A 22,133-nucleotide genomic window follows, 5' to 3' on the forward strand; every position below is an offset into this window, starting at 1 on the left:
GACACAAATTGCACTCTCAGTGAATCCAAACTGCTCCATTACTACATGAAGCACCATTGAGTATGAGATAAATCATCTAGTGAAAGTGTTTCTTGTAACAGAATTCCTTGAGCCAATTCACAAACAAATGTCATAGAAGATTCACTTGACTCTAACAATATCCTTACGGCAACTTAACCCAAAAATAAAACCCAATTAGCTACTCCTATCAATCAAAACAATCCAACAAAGCCAAACCCACCTCCAAGCCTAAAATCCTCTTATAAGAGACAATTCCTCTTAGAATTAGCTATAGGTATGGCTACATATATAGATGATGACATTATCACATGTATTTGAAGGCTTGAAAACACCTTCATCCTATTTGCTTGCAATTATGAATGACTTGATTTAGGTCTCTTGGATGAGAACATAGTAGAGGATTGTGAGGCCTCTACCTTGCTTGTGGGAGGATTTCAAACTCATATTCGCCAAGGTCCCCCTCGATCATTGATGAGTTATCACTACTCAAATACCATGGGAGAAAGCTATAAAAGGACATCTTATTACCTCCTTCAAACATAGTTGGGTAGAGACAACACCTAAGGATCTCATGGATCAAGACCATCTAGCAAAATCCAAGTCCCTATTCTTACAATGATTATTTACCCTATATACACAATGCGAACAAGTGGATTTTTGAATCATGATCAACGCATAACAATGTCACACCATTAAAACATCTAAATATGATCCCAATTACATTACTCTTACATAATGTTGGTGGGTCCTTGCCCTAACTGGTAACAAAGTTTTAAAGGATAACACCATGCTCCATCCCTATCTAGACCAGATTCTTAGTGAGTAAGAGCTCCATATTGCCAATAGAATAGGTTCAAGCAACCTCTTGATCTACATTACACGTGCCAATATACACCTACAAGATATGGATCATTACATTGCATTTGAATATAATCCTCATTTTTATGTTGGGTTGTCACAAAGATAGCGATTTATCTATACTTGTGTATATAAATAAGTGCTCAAACACAAAATCAATAGAAAGTAGTGGATATCCCATAAAGTATATCCACTACACCCTCTATTCTAGTGTTCACAATAGAAAGTAGTGCTATAAGTAGGTTGGAGGATATGGTCTATGAACTAGCATCACAAGTTGTTGTTGCCCTCATAGGCAATATCAAGAGATGCTACAACCACATGTACAAAGAGACTGGCAATTGCAAATGTAGAATCCATGCAAAAGGCACTTAAGATGCCTAAGGTTAAAGGATAAACGACTTGCATACCTTTAGTCATGTTGAGTCATGCACAAGGATTTGAATAATTATTGAAGGATCAAGAGGATCAAAGAGACCAATTGGAGGAGGAGAGAAAGGCTACCTTAGCTGCTCTTGAAAAAGAGAAACAGATCCATGCAACATATCAACAATAAAAAACTAGGGAATTTGTTAATCTAAAGAAAGTTTTGGCAACACTAAAGGTGGGAAATGACAACAGAGAGAAGTATTCTTTGTAGAAACAATGTCAGGTTAAGAGAGAAAGTTAGGTGTAGCTTGAGAGTCAATACACAGAGGATAAAGCCAACTTGGAAGGAGAGCTAAATGCATTAACAACTATAGGGATAATCAATGACAAAGCTGGAAGAGGCAAGTGAAACTTTTTTAGGCTTCCAAAAATCTTATAGATTTATTTGGTCCCTTCCTACAAATGAAACAAGATGCTAATTGTTTTGAAAGCAATGATATTCATTTCAACTGTACAAGAGCATCTTGTTCTCATCGTAACAATGTGGATAAATCAACAAGGGAAGCTGCATCAAAGAGGCACAATAAAGGAGCAGAAATCTTGTGAAAGTACAATGAAGTAGAAAAGGCCTCTCAGAGTTATATCCACCTTTAGAAGCAGTTGGAACATGAAATGCAGTAGAGGAAAATATTGAGTCAAACATGGAAGGAGCAACAAACTACACTAGAAATCCTCACAAAGTGGCAGAACATGGGGCTAGAGCAAGCAAAGGAGAAGGTGGACCAATGAAAGGAGAGAAATGTTGACACCATGTGCAAATTGGCCATCTACCTAGCTCAACCCAAATCTAAGTAGAATTTGGCAAATGAAAAGACCAAGGCAATAGAAGAGGTGATGTGAACACAAGAGCAAAGTTTTACCAATCACTTTCTCACCTCTCTCAGCTCAAAGAAGTCCATGCTACTTTGATTCACTGAGTCGTTGAAGTTCCCAGCAAGATTTACCCTCCAAAAGTCAGCAAGAAAAATATTCAAGAGAAGACCAAGCATCCATAGCCACCAAACTCAAGCTCTTCTCCCAATTCAATTTCTCATCCTTCTCAGTTAGCTGGAGTTTCTGTCATTTAGATCTGATCAGTTCCAGCAAGTACAAACTTCAAGAAGAAGATTTGAAGCAACACGCCTAAAGATCAAACAACCTACCTGAAGATCAGACATCATCAACTACATAACCTACATCATCCAAAGTGCCAGCAAAGATAAGGCTCTTTATGAGAGCTGGTACATGACGCACATCATGAAGAGTAAATATGCAACCTGAACCAAATTGCAGCTGGACATCACCAATAGCAACTATCTCCAATGCCATGTATTTACCCAAATGGATAGATCCAATCATATTGCGATAGGAGTGAAACCACTCTTTATGAGGAGTCACATGAAAGGAAGCCCATGAATCTATCAAACAACACTGAGTATACCCTAAAAAAGTATAAGTCAACTGTGAAGTATCAAGAGAAAAAGTCACAAGTATAAAATCATCATCAAAATCAGTCTACACAACATTAATCTCTTCAATCTTAACATTGGACTTGCTATGGCAAAGCTGCTATCATCATTTTTGTCCTGTACTTTACCCTTGCCCTTTTCTTTACCCTCGCACATTTTATTTCCCTATGGCTGAATATACCCTACTTTCCCCCACAATAATGAAAAGTCAATGAGGACTTATGGCCACAAGACTTACTACGAGATTGTCCATGTGACTGAGAGCAAGATTGTTGCAACAATAATTATTACTATCCCTACCATTATTGCCTCTAATTGTCAAAGCGTGAGAGGTGCGGGAAGCATTGACATTATTTTTGTTAACCTCTTTAGTCAAGAGTTCACCTCTACATCTTGCCATTGTAACCCATCAGTAAGTAAGTTGGTACACATAGTAGTATGAAAGGTATCCCATGATTCAAGCAATGTTAACTAAGAGGAACAAGGGAAGAAGACTGCCCTGGAATTCAATCCCCTATGAAGTAAAATGACTAATAATGGAATGAAACTCATCTAAGTAAGCTGACATAAAAGTTTCCTCCTTCATGCAAAGGTCTATGGATTGTTTCAACCAATACATATGAGAAGTGGGGCTTTGCTTGTCATAGACATTGCAAATCTTTTCCCATAATTCCCATGCGAACTGCCCATCAGAGACAACATTATAGAACACTTGCTTAGAGAGAGATAATATGATGGTGGACTTACATAGATCATCTAATTCAACCCAATCCTTTGCATCAATAAGTTTGAGCTTGACACCCTTATGTTTCAAAGGCCTAACCTGCATTTTCTGCACTAAACCTTGCCAGATTTGGGCCTTCTAGTAGCTATAGTTGGTGCCATCCAACTTGTCAATATTAAAGATAGCACTATCACTTGAGCCATGAGCCATAATGAAGATAAACAAGTGCACAAATTGTCAAAGCAAGCTGCTGTAATTACTGCAAATTTCCCTAAAACCACTGTTAAATCAAACTGAAAACAAGGGGTACTAACCAAGTAATGAATTGTCCACAAACTCAATGCAAAGAAATATCAAATGAAGGTGATTGCTCACATAAATAGTGCAGTAAATTGTAATTACATCATGCTGAAGATGAAGTACATCAGTATAAGAAATCAATGCAAAAGAGGGGCAATCATTGATGTAAGAAAAATTGCAATTGCTAAGGAACAACTCCAACTAGTATTGAGTGAATATGTGACTGGCACCAAGAACTGTCAAGGAATCAATGTGTTAGACTGAGACACATCCCATAGGCATAACTATCATGCATAGAGCGGGTCTCATGGGTAATATAAGAGACCAACTAAAGGCGCAACAGACTTAGCAATGTAATGAAAGCTCATTACGTAACCAACCAAGATGCATATATCATTGACAACATCATGACAAAGATAGGTGCCAACCCAAAAGTAATGTCAAATCAGCCCACTAAGCATCAACTGCGTACATAAAGCATGACAAGAGCATGTACATGTCACCAAGTCCCACGGTCTCACTTTAAGACCCTCAAGCTCAATTGTGTAACCAAATACTCAATTAACATCAAAGTGTTAAGTGGCAGTTCCCACTAGAACAAAAGTCGAATGCCAGATGAGAAAACAAAGCTCAAAACATCATATGGAAGGCATCCATACATCCAAGATCTAAATAGCATATATATTTGGGAGCATCCGATCCAAGTAACTTGCAAAGCTCTTATTACTAGAGCATCAAATAACCATATATAATAGTGAATGAGAATCAATGTCAAGATTCAAATCTCCAATCTTAGCTCAAAAGCAATCTAGGAGCATAACCAAGCATGTAACATGAACCATAAGCATTGGTACATCACCCCAAATAATCGGTAAGCACCTGGGAGCAATAGGCATATGCTTTCACTGATAAAATAGCATTCATCCATGCTTATTATTACAACAGTTAAAAAATCTTTGTAAAAATGAGCAAAAGAGTGCTCAAATCAACCCCATAGCATTCCAATACATTGGCATAACATCCCCAAATAATTCAACATCAAATAAACATCTCAAAAAGTATATGTGTGTCAAGATTGTGGGAGAGAAGGAAGGAGTCTCACTTGAAGCTTTCTTGCTTGCACAATGGGGGAATACACACAAGGGTGGAGGCTGAAAACAGTTTCCCTCTTCTTAGTTGTGTAAGCCAAAAGAACTCAAGTACAAAGAAATAGAAGAACCCTATATATGGGTCTCAAACCAAACTCAACTAACTAAGGTGGCATACTAACTGAGTCACGAACTAGAGTAGATAAGGATAGCTATCATGTAGCTATTATTCATGGGCGGTGTACCAACCGCGTCTGCAACTGACAAGTCGGTGACATAAATACACAACGGTCACCCTGGCGTATCACGAGTGGAGCTCGATATCTCAACAATGTGATCTCTAGACAATAAATGAAGTGCTATCCTAAAGTGTATGACAACAAACTGTCACAAACTGTGAATCAATGGCCGATCATAAGAGCTCCACCAACTAATATCCAATGCCAACTATAAGTGTCCAGAGGTGTTGCCAATGATCACCAGGGATGCCAAGAGTACCAAGAGCCTGTTAGAGGGTGGAGGAGAAGCAAGGAAGACCAATCCAGGTACATTTGCAAATCACACAAATGTTGTTGTTGGTCCTATTGGTGCTAATGATTGCTATAGAGTACTTACTAAGGCTCAAAGAATGGTCTTGAGGGTTCCGAACAAGCCTCAACTGGAGGGAGAAACCGAGAGAGAAGCAGAAGCAATTCATACCTTGGGAAGAAGAGGGTTGGTGAACTGCCATGGAACCTTCAAGCTAAAGCTTTTCTAAAGCTGAAGTAAACTGAAGGGGAAGAGCTTCTCAATGTTGATACAATGGCTTTGATGCTAATTGAAGGGAGTGAGCCCTGAAGTGGAAGCATAAAGTGGAAGCAAGAGCTATGGTGTAAGGAGTAAGAGAGAGAGAGAGAGAGAGAGAGAGAGAGAGAGAGAGAGAGAGAGAGAGAGAGAGAGAGAGAGAAGATGTGGAAACTCCAACAGTCACAATGTGTGACCAACCTTCCCTTTATTCAAATTTCACTAAAAGAATAAAGAATGAAGTGATAGTGATGGGCGCCCACCACCTGTAGTGTACATGTGTGCAGGTATGCAAGTACTGTTAGTGTAACTAATACACGAGTGACTCGGCATAGGCGCCTTTACCCCCAATATGTCTCAAATGAGCCAAGATCCGATGCTTAACAATGACATGATGTATTTCCATGTGACATCTCAGTCTATAGCTATCTTGAATCAAAGTATGTCTCATGGGATTCTAGTGGCGGCATTTTCCAACCATCCTCCATTGCTTGCCCCTCGTCCTCCCTAATTTGCACCATTTCAAAGGCCTCTACACAATTAGACATAGAGGCCTCTACACCTGCAGATCAAAATGCCGTTGTATGGCCATTTAGACATGGCTCTCAACACAGTCCCTTAGTAATGCAACAAGTGTCTCCTCCACAAGGATCTCATGCAACAAGCTCTTTCGAGGTAACCCAATGTTGAGAAACATAGATCTTGGGCAAGGTTAGCTATGGAGGTTGGAAGTCAATGCTAAGAAGCATGATGACTAATGACTGGACAATACTCATACTCAAGTGAATTAGGTTCCAATATAGATTAGCTTGGACTCATAAACACAATCTTGAGTAGACATGGACAAGATTGAAAGTACAAGGTACAATAGCATTCATAATCAAATGATTGTCAAGTACACTCTTTTATAGTTGTAGGATGGTACCACTTTCCTCACTGTGCCTATGGGATTCACACAGCTTCTCCTAGGATGTTGCATGTCCCTTGCCCTATTGCTCCATACAAAGAGGATGTCTTAGGAGTGTGATTGCATAAATCTCAACAGCCCTCCTCAATCACAACCATAAAAAGCACTGAGTATACAATGGCTATTATGAGTAGAACCTTACTAAGTGTAGACATGGAAAAAAAACCAACCATATAAAGCTAGAGGCTGTCACAAGGCCTCACTAAGTGTGCAGAGGCTGTAGTGCACGGGTTACATGAGGGTTACAAAGCTTATGATAAGAACATTAGATGCAAGTACATACAATTTTCAAAAATAGATCTAGTATAATTTTAGGACAAGGACCAATAGGCCCTTGTGGTCTTCATCTTTAGATATGACTTTGTAAGCTTTTTGTGGTTTTCTTTCAGCATGACAGATCTTCTTTTCCTTGTCCTTCTTTAATTTGATGCATATCTTCTTTTCATTGTTCTTGATGCTCTCCACTTTGCTTGCTTTGATGTTATCCACTTTGCTTTAATATTCTTGACTTTGCTCTTTTGGTCCCCCTCAAGCAAAGATACCACAAACTTTGAGTTTTGCATGATGACCAAGGTAGCTGAAATATCTTCAAAATCTTCAGCGGAAACATTGATTGCACTTGAGTGTGAGTAGCTTCATTTCATCCTGCAAGTAAGCAAACAATCTTCATGTGTAGTACAGATGAGAAACAAGAATCATATTGCTTCCCATGAATGACATCCACATAAAAATCTTCTTGTTTGTTGTTGCAATAACTGAGAATCAACTTCAACAACTGAGGTAAATCTAGCAAGAGAGTTGGAAAAAAAATTGTGCCAAAAGACACGATAGCTATTAGTGTTTAAACAACACTATTTAGTATCAAGAGATACTATCTTGAAGCTTAATGTTGGATGTTGATGCTTGATCTTCTTGAACCTTCTTCTTACTGAGTTTGAGGGTTGCACTTGCTAGAAATTGAGCAAATCTAAGTGGCCGAGACTTCAATGCACCAAGTAGATGAGAGAAATAAAGAGTCTTAAGAGCTTAAAGTTCAAAAGAGCTATGGTGGAATGAGGGTTAGCAAGCAACGATTGACCTTCTTCTTGTAGTAGCATGTATATGTGAATGTTTCACGAGACCTCTAGTGGGTAGGAGGCTTAGATAATAGGCTTTGATTGCCCTATGGTTGTAGGGCTGATCGTGGTCAGTGTTGTTGGTGGGAGCCGTATGAAAGTAATAGGGTGCAATCTAGACAACGGCATGAAAAATACGCAATGTTGGAGATAGGTGACCACAATGTTGAGCTTTGATGTGACACATAGAAGCATTACGAATCCAAAGAGAGATTTCCAGAAGAAAGCTTGGGAAGATATTGCTTGGTTGAAGAGATCCAGGAGCTCCAAGTGAGGCAGGTGCTGGCTGGTAGACAAAGAAGGTAAAGTGAAACTGGAGTGAGAGATGAAGTCATTTGATGATGAATTGAGATTGAGGAGGGCTAGAAGAGCACTAAATTAAGCTAAAACAAGATCACCATGGCTTTGATACCGTGTTGAGAGACACCAATCTTGAGTAAGGTTAGCTATGGAAGTTGGAAGTTAGTGACAAGAAGCATGATGACTAATGATTGGACAAGACTCTTACTCAGGTGAATTAGGTTCCAAGATAGATTAGCTTGGACTCATAAACATAATCTTGAGTAGACATGGACAAGACTGAAAGTACAAGGTATAATAGCATTCATCATCAAATGGTTGTCAAGTACACTCTTTTATAGTTACAAGATGATACCACTTTCTTGATTGTGCCTATGGGATTTAGGCAGCTTCTCCTAGGCTGTTGCATGTCCCATGCCCTATTGCTCCATAAAGAGAGGCTTTCTTAGGAGCATGATTGCATAAATCTCAACACCTAAGATACATGGGTTGAAGTTGAAGCCATGGATTCTCGAGTGTCCACAATACCACAAGCCTAGAAGCAGCGCGCACGACAAGCTCCACCACCTCAAGTTGATGCACCCAAGCCACCTAAACTAAAGAGGGTGTAAAAAGGAAAGTCTCAAGAAACCCAATTGCAAGATTCGACAAGTGCATCCAAAAAACAAGTTCTTCAAACCACCTAAGTAGGGTTTTGACATGTGGTCCAAGGTGGCTTTACAACTTGCATCCCTGTTTCCTGAGTTTGACAAGGATGATGAGGATGTGTGTATGATGCCCATCGGAAAGACAAGGCACACTTGCCATATCAAGCAATGATTGCAAGATCACTTGCCAATGGTATGACCTTGTGGATGAATATATGTGGAATTGGGCTAATGTTGTCAGTGATGCACGTGGATCCGTTATGAGTGGAGTGTCCTCATTTGAAGAGAATACCACCCAACTAAGTCTTTTTGTATGGTTTGACAGGTTAATGGATGATGAACGTGTATTGGTACTTTGTGTAATTGGTGTTATAATTGCTATCATTGCAATGGTTGAGATATTACTAAGTGATGTGGATGATATTAATGAAGACACCACACATTTGCATTATTTAATGGAGTGTGTGGCTTGAGGCCTTGTAGCTCGTTGCGCTAGGACAGGTCATCGAAGGCATGATCACCGAGCATGTTGGTTAGGCCTCAAACTTTCATGGAGCAAGGACTTCTACGTAGCTTTTCGAGTTGAATGTTTAAGAGCAGACTACGAGTTAGTAGTAGTAGCTTTTCAAGTTGAACGTTTAAGAGCAGACTACGAGTTAGTAGTAGTACCTTCGAATGTGTAGTTGAAAGTTGGCACCACAGATGCAAAGTAGAAACACAAATTATTGAAGAGCAGCATTATGTTTCTTATGAGATAATTTGTGGTGCCAACTTTTCGATAATTTATGTTTCTTATGAGATGCGATGTAGAAACATAAATGATCAAACAATAGCCACTTGATGACATCAAGATTGAACGACATGTATATAAAGTGGCTAAGTGTACAACAAATGCGAACATTTGCAGATGCATTCTAGAGCATTCGAGGTACATCGTTCGTAATTGGTGTAGTAGATGGTAGCCATATACTAATTATCACCCCAAGACAAAACCATAAGGATTATTTTAGTAGGAAGGGATTCCACTCGTTAATTCTTCAAATCATAGTGGCTGCGAATTGTCTTATTTGGGACTATGACATTTGCTAAGTAGGTTCAATGCATGATTGGAATGTTTTTTAGTGTACAGATTTAGGACAACGATGTGCAAATGGTGCTTGGGGTTAGTATTGCCTTCTTAGTGATTGTGCTTATCCAGCACGCTTTTGGATGCTACTTCCTTTAAAGGGTAGTAAAGATGGGTTATCTTTAGAACGTTACGGTTGGAACTATATACAATCAAGTAGTCGTATGTTAGTTGAAAGAGCCTTTGGAATCCTTAAAGCTCATTTTCGCATATTATTAAAGAGGTGTGATATGCTCTTGCAAAATGTCCCAAAGATGATAGTAGCATGCCTTGTTTTACATAATATGTGCATTGTACATGGAGACAATTTTGATGATGCATGGATACGCGAAGCTACAACAGAGCTAGAGAGAGATAGTAATGCACGTGGATGACCAAAATAGTGTGAGGAATGAACTTGCAGAGGTTGCTACATTAATCACCACAAACACTGCACAAGTAGTTCAACGAGTGCAGTGAGCAACACCAATAAATTATGTTAATTTTAGTGTGTTAGTTATTGCTTGATTAATGATTGAGTGTGTCACTTGATTAATTGGTATCTTAATTTGGAAGTGCTCAGCGGATAGATTTGGGCAGTGTGCAAACAATAGTAGATAGGTAGCAGATAGACAATTGTTGTGCAAAAAAATTGTCCGTCACCCAATGTGTAAAGGGGTGGTAGCAGCCCAGTTCCAATTTTCTTATTCCCACAAACTAGGCACAATCTGGGCAGGTAGTGGCAATGTGTAACCATCTTAAAAATAGGAGCTTGGCGACACAATTAACTTCCTTGTATTTAGTTTTTTTTGTGTGTGCGTTTTTTTGCTTGATATAGATGTAGATGTAGATTATAGCCTTAATAGGGTTCATCATTAAAAAAAGAATAGAAAAAATCTAGGAAAAAAATGATTTAAAAAAGACCCTCCTTTGGTTGCACGTGCAATGAGAAAAAGAACAAAAACTATGGGAAATGTAGTAAAAAAATTACTGGAATTTACCAAGTTTAAGATTTCTCTTTGAATGCAGATAAATTGCTTTTATAATAAAGCTAATAATCTGCCGGATATAACCTTGGAAAGTGACCATATCTTCTAAATTTCAAGTTCTCTTGATTTTTTTCGGATAGAAGGCCTGAGTCTGACCCTTGAGGTAGAAAATCATTTGGAAGCTAGAATTCCTTGGAGAAAAGGAGATATTACCTCGGAAGTCTGGATGTAGGCGCCAGGGAAGGCTGCACGTCAGAGAAAAGAGGCCACGGAAGGCGACATGCAAACGGGAAAAGGAGTTTTCAGATCTACGATTTTCGCTTTTCCCAGATCTACTAATTGTTTTTTAAAAAGAAAATACGATCCCATTTCTAGCAGTTTATTACATACCCTCAACAGCATCCCAGTGACGCGAGTAGTAGGCTGATGGTGATGAGATAGATGGGCGGAAGGTGCAGTCACTCGCCCATTTCTTATACACACAGATCGTGAAGAGAGACATACTCTCTTCTGTCTTCTGTCTTTTGCTGATACGCTTGTCACGACGGACTCTGAGTTGCCACCACTCACTTCAGAGCTTGATCTCTCCTCTTCCATTCTTCTGCCTTATTGAAACCAGGTAATCCCACCAATCCATGCTTCCCTAGTGTTCTGTCAACAATACTTTAATCATGGAACATATGCAGTTTGTAGGACATTAGCTATTGAGCTGCTGCAAACCTGACATCTCTGGATCTGATACGTGCTGCTGATTTGAGCAGGTGTTAGAAATGTATGTGCGGTTTTATTGCCGATCTAATGCTCAATCGTGAAAATCCAGTTAGGCTTCAAATGCATTGTAGCATATTTTTAGCTGTTTTTTGAGGTCTCGAAAAACTGTTTCACTGTAAGCTCTCAAGGAAGTTGGTAAGCAACTAAAGACCAAGGTAAAGTCTGGCTTGTATGTTCGTGTTTATGATTGGAACTTGTGCCTGCTGCAGCAATTTTGCTCTTGTTGCTGTTGTTTTTCTTGGTCATTTTGCAGCTCAATACTGGTTTGTTGAAATGAAAGCTTATTACAAGCTTTCCCTTACTCACTCTTGCAAATTCACCGCTTGTGTGTGTTCCAGCGTACGAAAGTGCCAAGATGGGGGGTCGGAAGCCTGGAGTAATTGCCTTGTTTGATGTTGATGGGACTCTCACTTTACCAAGAAAGGTAAATGATATTGATCACATGTCACACAGGAAGTTGCAGTCTACACCCCCTACATTTGTGTGCATGTATATCTGGCCAATGCATGGACCTTCCCTTAATTGCCTGAAGCATTATTTCATCTATTTGGTGCGTTTGATGCAGAATTTAGCTTCTTGAGGTAGGCATTATGTTCTTAGTTGTTCAAGAGTCTGGCTGCACATGTATGCGAACTGATCTGAGCATCCCATGTATCATACTGATAGGTTGCAACTGAGGAGATGCTGAGATTTCTACAAAACTTACGGCAGGTACATCTTGTTATGCTTGCTTGGGCTGATGTATGAGTCTTTTTTAATTGTACATATAGTTAGGTTAAGTGCTTTTTTCTTATCACCTAGCTTGTATGCACTGCCATGGTGCATTAAGAAATGCATATGTGCAATTACGTAGAGGAACAATGTTGATTATAGATGAGGGCAACATGCTGCTAGATGATATCTTTCTTTCAAAACAGCTGAGGTCAAGCAAGCTGGATCGCTTGATGTCAGTTCCTTTTGGCAGAGTCGATACTTTGACTTTAAAATAGAGCAGGTTGAGTATAAAGTATACCCAAGTTGAATCTACATGTGTGTTTTTGTGGTTGGGATGAACTATCTCAATGGGATGGGCTAGGGTTAGCGAATAAGTGTAAGAGGTTTCTCATCTTCTTTTCATCCATAGGCATGTCAGAATGGCAGTGGAAGAAGGGACATGATCACCTACACTTAATCTCTAATGATAAATGGCTCTAAGAAAATTCTCAAGCAGAACATGTATTTGGCATCGCCTCTGAATCTCCACAACATATTAACATGAATACAAAACCCTAGAAAGAACGATAATAGCCATCATGCTTTTGCTATATAATGGTACGGTTGACAAGGATGAATAGGCTGGTTGGCTGTGTAAGGCAATGAGAGTAAGCCACAAAGCTCTAGGACCAGGGTAGAGGTGGCTGAAAGCATGGGTGTTGGAGTGTGTTGGATTAGAATGGATCCCAAAAAGCAGCCACAGTCTGATGAAAATGTGGCAGCAGTGAAGTCAACCTAGATGGCTGAAAATGCAGATATAGCTGGATGGATGATGACGTCAGTTGACCGGCAGCAGCAGGGTAGCTTGCGTGACAGCAAAAAATTAGATGTAAATGTGGTGTTGATGATGACAGCAGCAATTCACACAAGTAGATAGGCAGGCAACTAGCAGTGTGGCCTATCTTGGGATCGAGCTAAAAAATGCATCATAAACTGATTAGCTCATTAAAACAGCCCCAAAACATGATTATTACTAAACTTCCATTAAATTGAACGCTTTCGTAGAGACTGTTTGTGTCCCATAAGCCAAACCCGAATTGGGGAGGATCCACTCATCTATAAATAGATGGGCAGCATATCCTCCTTGGAGTGAGGGTAAGCCTACCATGAAATCCATGATGCTAATGAATTCCCATTTCATTTGGGGAACATCGAGTGGTCAAAGCGTTTCTGGCATCTCGACATGTTGTGCCTTCACTCTTTTTGGTAGCTTAGGTATTTAGTGACATACGTAAGTACATCAACTCTTAGCTTCTCCCAATGGTAACTCCTCCTAACTATGTTGAGTGTCTTGGCACAGCCAGGGTGTCTTGAAAATGGGAAATTGTGGTTGGAATGCGTAGCCTTCTTTTCATAGAAACAGGAAATAGCCATTCCGGCTTGCAGGAACGGCCTTACACGTTCCAAACCCTCTGAGGAGGTGAAACGGCTAGGGAACGTTCCTTGTTATTCCCTGGCCCATTCCTTGCCTTTCCCAGGCTTGTTCCTTGTCGTTTCCTTGGTGGTTCCATGTTTGGAACGGTTGTTTTAGGCCTGCTGACAAAAAATTGATGTTTCTCCTACTTTTTCTACTTGTGTCACACTCCTTTTGCCACCTGTTCATCCATCTCCATTGCCTAATGTGCACCTACTAATCTCTTCCCCCCATCAAATTTCAGCCCTATCCTCAATTTCAAGGTAATCACCCATTTATATTGTCTAATTTCAAGGGAAATTGGGGTAATTAGGGCATTTGGGGCAATTTGGAGCCATGGGGGTAATGGAGTTAATTTTGGGACATTTGGGTCAATTTGGAGTGTTGAGGGGTATTGGGGCAATTAGAGGGACATTTTGGGCATTTGGAAATTTGTGACATTTTGGGGCGTTGAGAGAAATTTGGGGCAATTTTGGGATATATAAGTCAATTTGGGTGATTTGTAGCATTGGGGGACTATTGGGGCAATTTGTGGCAATTTTGACCAATTTGGGGCAACTTGTGTCATGTAGGGTATATTTGGGGCACTTAAAACATGTGCTGTTTCCCTTGTTTCCATTCTTGTTTCTTGACCTTGGGTGTTCCTCTTGTTCTAGGAGGTCCTGTTCCCGTTCCAAGTGACAATCTCATATTAAGTCAGGTTGAGTGAAGATCCATTTGAGACTTTTATGATTAATTACTAGAGTGGACTTCTTTCCGACCAAGTAATGTCTCCAAAGTTTAAGAGCATAAATTATAGCTAATAATTCTAAATCAAGGGTAGCATAATTTCTTTTATGTGTATTTAGCTTCCTTGAGGAGTAGGCCACATGATGTCCCTCTTGTGTAAGCAGGATCCACTCATCTATAAATAGACAAGCTCTCCACCACTCAGGCTTATCCTTGGAACTCGTGAACGCAACAGTGTAACCACTTGGATGTGATGGCAGCTAATCGCCAAAGGCTATAGGAAGGTGGGTGACAATAGAGAAAGGTGAGTCTAATGCCGAATGGGCCTGCATTGCGCAAAACGCCACCTGGCTGATGCTCTAAAGGAGGCGGATTAGGAGGGCAGCCTACATAAACTGCAAAAGTAATTGTCTGGGAGCTGTAGGAGTGGTCGCCAACAGCAAGGAGCAAATAGCAGCAACAATAGAGGGTGATTGGGGCTGTAGACAATGTGACAATAGTCATTTGTGGTTGGACAGCCATTGGAAGAGGGCCGATGGCTGAAATCTGCACGATGCATTTTGGTTCCAGCTTCTTGTTAGGTTAGGATTTAACAGCATGTGCACACACACACACACACATACACACACACACACACACACACACATAGTGAACAAGTGAACGAGAGCAGAAAGTGCTAGAATGTCAGGTCCACTATGTGAGATTAATTTGAAAGTACAATCCTTAAGGTACTAAGTATTGCACCTACTAATGGGTGCTCACATGGGGAAAAAAACCACTCTAGCTAGAAGGTAAAAAGTGCCTATGGATAAGAGAGTGTTCAGACCATAATTTAGGAGAAACATAGCAAGAGTAACAAACCCCCCTTGAGTGAATGATGTGAACATATACAAGGAATAGGAATATTAATTCCCAAATGGTATCAAGCCTAGAGCCTTGCGAAAGGCTTCAAACTTCTCTCTAGAGAGAGCTTTCGTAAACACATCTACCAAGTTGTCCTGTGTAGGGACATAGGCCAAGTCAATCTCCCTTGCATGGAGCCTCTCTTTGACATAATGATAATGCATCTCAATGTGCTTAGTGCGATCATGAAAAACTAGATTCCTTGCAATTGCCTTGGCACTTTGACTATTAGTATAGATAGGAGTGGATCATTGGTGTCCCACACTAAGATTGACCAAAAGGTGTCTGAGCCATACACATTCCAATGTAGTTGTAAATGCTGCCATGTATTTAGCTTCACAGCTAGAGCTAGACGTGGCCATTGTAGACTGCTTCTTGCTCAACCAAGAAATACATGAATCACCAAGCATGAAATAATTACCACTAGTGGACACCCTGGTGTCAAAACAGCTAGCTCAATCATTGTTTGTGAATGTATGCAAGCAAAGAGAAGTGCCTTTAGGATAAAAAAGATCCAATGTTTGAGTGCCTTTGAGATAATGAAAGACATGTTTAACTGCTTGCCAATGTGTAATACCAGGGCTATGCATAAAATGTGCCAACTAAGAGAGCCCAAACTGAATATTCAGCCATGTATCACACAAATACAATAAACATCCAACAACTTGCTGATAAAGAGAAGCATCGAATGGTTCTCTTGCATCCTCAAGTTTAAACTTGTGGCATGTCTCAATGGGAGTAGAGATAGACTTGTAGTCTTACATTTGAAAATGCTCAAGAAGTTGTCCAAGTATTTAGATTGATGCAAAATAATGCCCCCCTTAATTCCTGTAAATTGTATGCCAAGATAGTAGTGCAAGTAGCCAAGATTGTCACATCAAAAGCATTCTGCAATTCAACTTTTAAGGCTGAAATCTGTGCTTCATGAGGTCCATTCAACAACGTGTAATCCACATAAAGAATAAGCATCAAAAGATTATTCCCATTTTTGCGGACATGAAGCGTGCTTTTAGTGTGTGAATTACTGAAGCCAAGAGCAATCAAGTATGCATGTATCTTTTCATACTATGCCCTAGGTGCCTGCTTTAAACCATAAAGGGCCTTATGCAAAGGGCACACTTTGCTTTCTGACCCTTTTTGAACAAAGCCAAGAGGTTGAGTGACATAAACCTCTTTATGAAGATCACCCTTCAAAAAAGTAGTCTTCACATCCAACTGATGCACATGCCAATCATAATGAGCATCCAAAGTGATGACACTGCGAATGGTGGTTATACGTGAAGTGGATACAAATGTCTCATCATAGTCAATCCCATGCTATTGGGCATGCCCTTTGGCAACAAGATATGCCTTGTAGTGATCAAAACTACCATCAGATCTACGCTTTAATTTGTAAACCCACTTTGTGCCTATATCACGCTTGCCAACATGCAAGTCACATAACTCCCATGTGCCATTATTATGAATAGAGTACATTTTTGATTGCATAGCTGCTATTCAATGTTCATTTTGCAAAGCATCATGTAAAGAGATAGGTTCCTCATTGCATGCAGTCGCCATGAGTGCTTGTGCAACGAAGTTGCCCTGTGCATGGCAAGTGGCTGCTCTAGTTGTACCGGGAAGTGGAAGGGACTGTTTACTGTCCCATAATGTATGTAACAACCATCTAGGGACTATTTTAGCTTCCTGAATAGCAGCGCTCTCATCGGCCACTTCATAATCAGCAATGTCTTGATCAATGGGCTGAAAATTAGGCTATTGTTCAGCATGTGTTTGCTATCGATTTTGTTGTTGTACACCCTCAATAGGTTGCTGAAATTGACCAAAATCAGATGTACTTTGCTGAAACCATGGCAACAAATAGTCAAACATGTCTATAGACCCCACATGGGGCTGATTTTTGCAGTCCATGAAGGGCTGACCAGCATGTTCAGCGAATACCACATCTCAATTAACAAAAAATCTTATTGGTTCATTTGACAGCCTTGTCTTGGAGTTTATGTCTTCGTGGTTGTCGCACCAAAGCATATACCAAATAACCAAAGACACGAATATGTGACACCACTGGTTTGTGGCCATTCCAAGCCTCATAGGTATATTCAGCCAATGCTTTATTGGGGCTGCAATTCAGCACATACACTGCACACATAATTGCATTAAGCCAAAACTTTGGCAGCAGCTTATTGTGTGACAGCATATAATGTGCCATTTCCATCAAAGTGCGATTTTTTCATTCAGCCATATTGTTTCGTTGAGGTGTGTAAGGCGTAGTACATTGATGTATAATGCCCCTTTCAACCAAAAAAGTGTTGAACTCTCATGACATGTATTCCCCCCCTCGATCGGTACGTAGTGTAATTAGCTTGCATCCATTGCCATTTTCAACCAAGGCCAAGAAGGTTTTAAAGCACTCAAAACACTTCTGATTTGTGCCTTGGCCCTCAAAGCATATGCCCAACAATGATGAGTCATGTCATCAATGAAGGTAGCAAAGTACAAATATCTTGTGATGGATTTGACATGCATGGGTCCACAAACATCACTATGCACAAGTTGTGATTTTTGATCAGCACGCATAGATCCACCTTTGGGAAACGAAGCACGATGCATTTTGCCAAGTATACAACTTTCACATATAGTGTGAGTAGGTGCTTTTCACGGTGGGGACCAGCAAAACATTCGAGAGCATTTTTGCTCACTTCTGATCTTTTGTTGAATGATAGCTTGAAGTACTTTCTCAAGTCACACCTCTACCTCATGAATCTACTATCCTCTCCAACCGAGAGTGAGAATTCACCAGTGGGTATCAGCAATAGAAGCATCTCACCTTTTCTTGGAGATTCTACAAGACAAACATCAGCCATTCCGAACTGAGGATCTTGACCTAGGGAGTTATAAGCAAAGATGTCTGGGGATCACCAATCATGCTGAGACATCAGCAAAACAATCCTACTAGGAATTGCACAATGTAGTTGCTATTGTGCAGACTATAGATAGTACTAGTCTTATGGATAGGGCTAGAAGTAAGCAGTAAAGTAGCATTTAACAAACATTGGTAGCATTTTTGATCGTTCAAAAGTGGCTTTAAGTTAGGTGCAGTTTCCAAATGGCGACAACAGGCTATTTATTTTCTGGTTGTACTAGAAGGAAGAAACAAAGAAAGGTATAATCTGTATTAAGAGCTGTCAAAACAATTGTAAGACAAAATGAATGTGATCATAACATGCTTTGACAGGAGGTATTGGCATCATTACTGCAAACCGATGTTATATTTGTGTTTTGTAATGTTAAAAAAGGTTTGTTGTGAATGTGGAACAATCCTTAGGAAATCGTGTAAGTTGTTCTTGTCACTCAGTTTCACTTTTGGAATTCAGGTAGTAGCTGTTGGTGTTGTTGGTGGCTCAGACCTTTCTAAGATACAAGAGCAACTTGGGAAATCTGGTAATGCCAAGTGTTTTTTTGTCGTAGTTATAGAGCCTTATAGTCTGGTTTCTTTTGAGAGACTTGTAGTATCAGGGACCTAATATTATCTAGAAGCATTTATACTTGTGAAAAAAACAAAGAAAATACTAGCTCCTAACATCATCTAGAAATTCTTACTGATTTTAAATGTCAACCATTATGCCAATGAATCAGCAAAACAGAAGCATGAGACCAAGTGTCTCTAACTAAAATTTCTGCCACCATGCACATCAGTGTCTGTCTTGAATAATATTGCAGGCGCCCAATGTTGTTATGCAGTTTACATACTGTTTTAATTAGTGCTCTAGTGATAGCTTCGGTTTTTTGAGCACCAGTTTTGAGACCATGTGAGGATGCATTGGGTTTGCAAATAGAATACATATTGTATAAACAACAAAATGACTGACAAATGAACTCAGAAATGCAAATTGAGTATATAGATACATGTGATACAAGGAATGCTCAAGGGCTAGAGGGCTCCCCAACAGCAATTGTCTCTCAAGGGTGTGGACTGAGGGATGTTGAAGAAGTGTGCTGCACCTTGACAGATCCCAAACACAACAGACCATCAAACTTGATGTTGAAAGGTGAAGAAAATGGTATGCACAGCAGTGTGGTGGCAAAATGCAGCCAAAGGCTGCAGTCTTTGGGCAGAGGAAGGCAGTGCAGACTGAAAACACAGCAGCTATTTGACCAAAAGAGGATGCTGAGGCTGAAATGCGCAGCAGGGAATGAGACCTTGCACCAGTGCTGCACTAGCAGGATGCTGCAAAAGATTGCCAGATGGATGGATGCAAATGCCAGGGCATGCTGTGCAACATGCAGCTGATGAGGATGAAGACCAGCAGCAGGGCAGCCTGAAATGATGATGATCAGAAGCTGCAGTGAGTTCTCTTTCTAGCATGCTGAAATAATGATGGATGAGGCAGGAAGGAGGGTACTAATGGGGGCTGATAGGAAATGCAGTTGATGGTGATAGCAATGACGGCAAGGGTGATAGCAAGCTGTTGATGAAAGAGATGAAAATAGGGATGAAATGTGTGGCCCACCCATGGTCCCCTTTTATAGAACTTTTTGAGCCAGTTGTCCTACCAATATTCTGAAGTGGTGGTCTTTGTAATAAATTTTCTAGAAGTTCAGTTTGGTTTGTATGAGAGTTAAAGGAATAAACCAATAATTTGAGGTTAACTTAGGCTAATATCTTAGGTAGCTTAACAAGGACTGCATTCAGGGTATCACGACTTACTGCGCGTGCGCGCACACACACACACACACGCATCCACTCCCACACCCACACCCACATCCACACAACCCTTCATGTACATACATATTACATATGTGCATTGTGTTTGTGTGGAGAGAGAGAGAGAGAGAGAGAGAGAGAGAGAGAGAGAGAGAGTTTATACCCCATGTATAAACTCTCTCTCTCTTTTTTGTGTTTCTGTCTTAGCTGACCTGATGGTCTGATGTAAATATTGCTACTTAATTCAATTATCTTCACGAAAAAAAAGGAGAGAGTTTATATGATGCTCTTGTTGCAGTGATTTCGGACTATGACTATGTCTTCTCTGAAAATGGGTTGATTGCACACAAGGATGGGCAACTTATAGGGAGTACGGTAATGTCCATTTTAAAATGCATGATTATTACTGGTCTCATGTTGTGAAAACCTTCAGAAGAAAAGTTATCCAAGTTTTTGCTTCTTGTATTTACAGAGCTTGAAGACATTTCTTGGAGAAGAAAAACTTAAGGTTAGACTCTTGTCACATATTTTACTGGCCTGCTTCATATTATACCATATTTACAAGTTGATTGTGCAGGAATTCATTAACTTCACATTGCATTACATTGCCGACCTGGACATTCCCATCAAAAGGTCAGTGCTGATGTCCCATTTTGACCTGATTCTGCAAGCACATGAGAGAGAGCTGGGCTGGGGAATGATTGTTTCCTCATGTTTGAAATAATAAGAGATTGAATCAGAGCTTGAAACTGTCCTTTATTTCTGTGCATCCAGGGGAACATTCATTGAATTCAGATCTGGCATGCTTAATGTATCACCGATAGGTCGGAACTGTAGTCAAGAAGAACGTGATGAGTTTGAGCAGTATGACAAGGTAATGCCATATGAATTTATCATTGTTTGAATTGCTTTTGGTTCTTCAAAACACATGGTAAAAATATAGTTTGATTCTTCTTCCAGGTGCATCATATTCGGGAAACCATGGTAACTCTGTTGCGAGAAAGATTCTCTCATCTTAATCTCACTTTCTCAATTGGAGGGCAGATTAGCTTTGATGTAAGCTGATCTGCTATACATCTTACCTTATATTTCAAGCATTGGTGTCTTTGGATGCTTATACTGGTTATATCATGCAGGTCTTCCCAAAAGGTTGGGATAAAACTTACTGCTTGACGTATATTGAGAACGATTTCACTGAAATCCACTTTTTTGGAGATAAGACGTACAAGGTAGCACTTGTTTTTTCACTTACTCTTTCTCTGTCTGTATGCTATGACTTACTTTTGAAAGGGGGTCTAAACGGTTGAGTTACATGTTCTGTTTTTCTGAAACAGGGAGGAAACGATTATGAAATCTTCTTATCAAGCAGGACTGTCGGTCACACTGGTATATCAGGCTTGCCAGATAGTTTATTATTAGGCAGAAATGCTGTTTCAAAATCTAGTCTGTTTTTCACAGCTTTTGCCTGACTCACTTTGCTTTTATCTGTGCAGTAACCAGTCCTGATGATACACGTAAACAATGTGAAGATCTCTTTTTGCCTCTATAATCATCCATATTTGAAATTTCAAGTATAGTATTGGCTCTTTTAGGGAGTGCTTTCCCACTCATTTGCCATTACAGATGGCTCCATTTGCAGAACTGCAATTAGCATGATCAGTTTTGGCATTATCAACTGATAATGCCAATGCTAATTTTAATGATGGACAGGACATTGATCCTTTTTAAAAGAAAGCAATAAATTTATGCAAGCATTTCCTCATGTTTACTGTCTTGGCAAAACACAAGAGTTTTTAAAGTCAGGTTAGTATATGTGCAGGTCTAGTTGTAAGACCTTGAAACTGCTTAATGTCCCTAATGGCTGCATGAAAATCAGTGCTGCCATTTTCAGAGGAGATGAGGATGAGATTGAGATAACAACTGAGGTCACATGTACATAACGTTTTTTAGTAACGAGGCATAAAGGAGCTTGCTTGATTGATTCCAGAGATGTTACATCACCTGGTCTTGATATGATGGAAATTTGCTTGTCAATGTGCACAGGCTGAAACAGGAAAGAGAGGGACAGACACTTGAACAAGAAA

The 22,133-nt window shown here is 40.0% G+C and overlaps 1 protein-coding gene across 2 annotated transcripts; it reads left to right on the plus strand.

The window, feature by feature from the left end:
• The first annotated feature begins 10,935 nt into the window (after nucleotides 1-10,935).
• On the plus strand, nucleotides 10,936-21,811 carry LOC148036924 (phosphomannomutase-like). Of its 2 annotated transcripts, XM_087675848.1 has the most exons (13): nucleotides 10,936-11,393; nucleotides 11,536-11,700; nucleotides 11,884-11,969; nucleotides 12,212-12,256; nucleotides 18,719-18,785; nucleotides 20,348-20,424; nucleotides 20,522-20,557; nucleotides 20,627-20,682; nucleotides 20,824-20,923; nucleotides 21,010-21,105; nucleotides 21,186-21,278; nucleotides 21,384-21,435; nucleotides 21,543-21,811. In XM_087675848.1, the coding sequence occupies exons 3-13, from the start codon at nucleotides 11,901-11,903 to the stop codon at nucleotides 21,596-21,598; spliced, it is 747 nt and encodes a 248-aa protein (XP_087531974.1). In that variant the 5' UTR covers nucleotides 10,936-11,393; nucleotides 11,536-11,700; nucleotides 11,884-11,900; the 3' UTR covers nucleotides 21,599-21,811. The 2 variants fall into 2 exon arrangements, with proteins under 2 accessions (XP_087531974.1, XP_087531975.1); XM_087675849.1 differs by lacking the exon at nucleotides 11,536-11,700 and having other exon boundaries at nucleotides 10,937-11,393.
• Nucleotides 21,812-22,133: the final 322 nt, after the last annotated feature.

This window comes from Lygodium microphyllum, chromosome 4 (assembly GCF_053477565.2).
Source record: "Lygodium microphyllum isolate KBCC chromosome 4, Lygodium_microphyllum_v1.1.10, whole genome shotgun sequence".
Taxonomy (NCBI): Eukaryota; Viridiplantae; Streptophyta; class Polypodiopsida; order Schizaeales; family Lygodiaceae; genus Lygodium; species Lygodium microphyllum.

Coding starts and splice junctions, on each gene's coding strand:
- LOC148036924 (XM_087675848.1), top strand. CDS start 11,901: ATGGGGGGTCGGAAGCCTGGAGTAATTGCCTTGTTTGATGTTGATGGG. Junction 21,106..21,185: donor GAGGGCAGATTAGCTTTGAT/GTAAGCTGATCT, acceptor TATATCATGCAG/GTCTTCCCAAAAGGTTGGGA. Junction 21,436..21,542: donor CAGGACTGTCGGTCACACTG/GTATATCAGGCT, acceptor TTATCTGTGCAG/TAACCAGTCCTGATGATACA.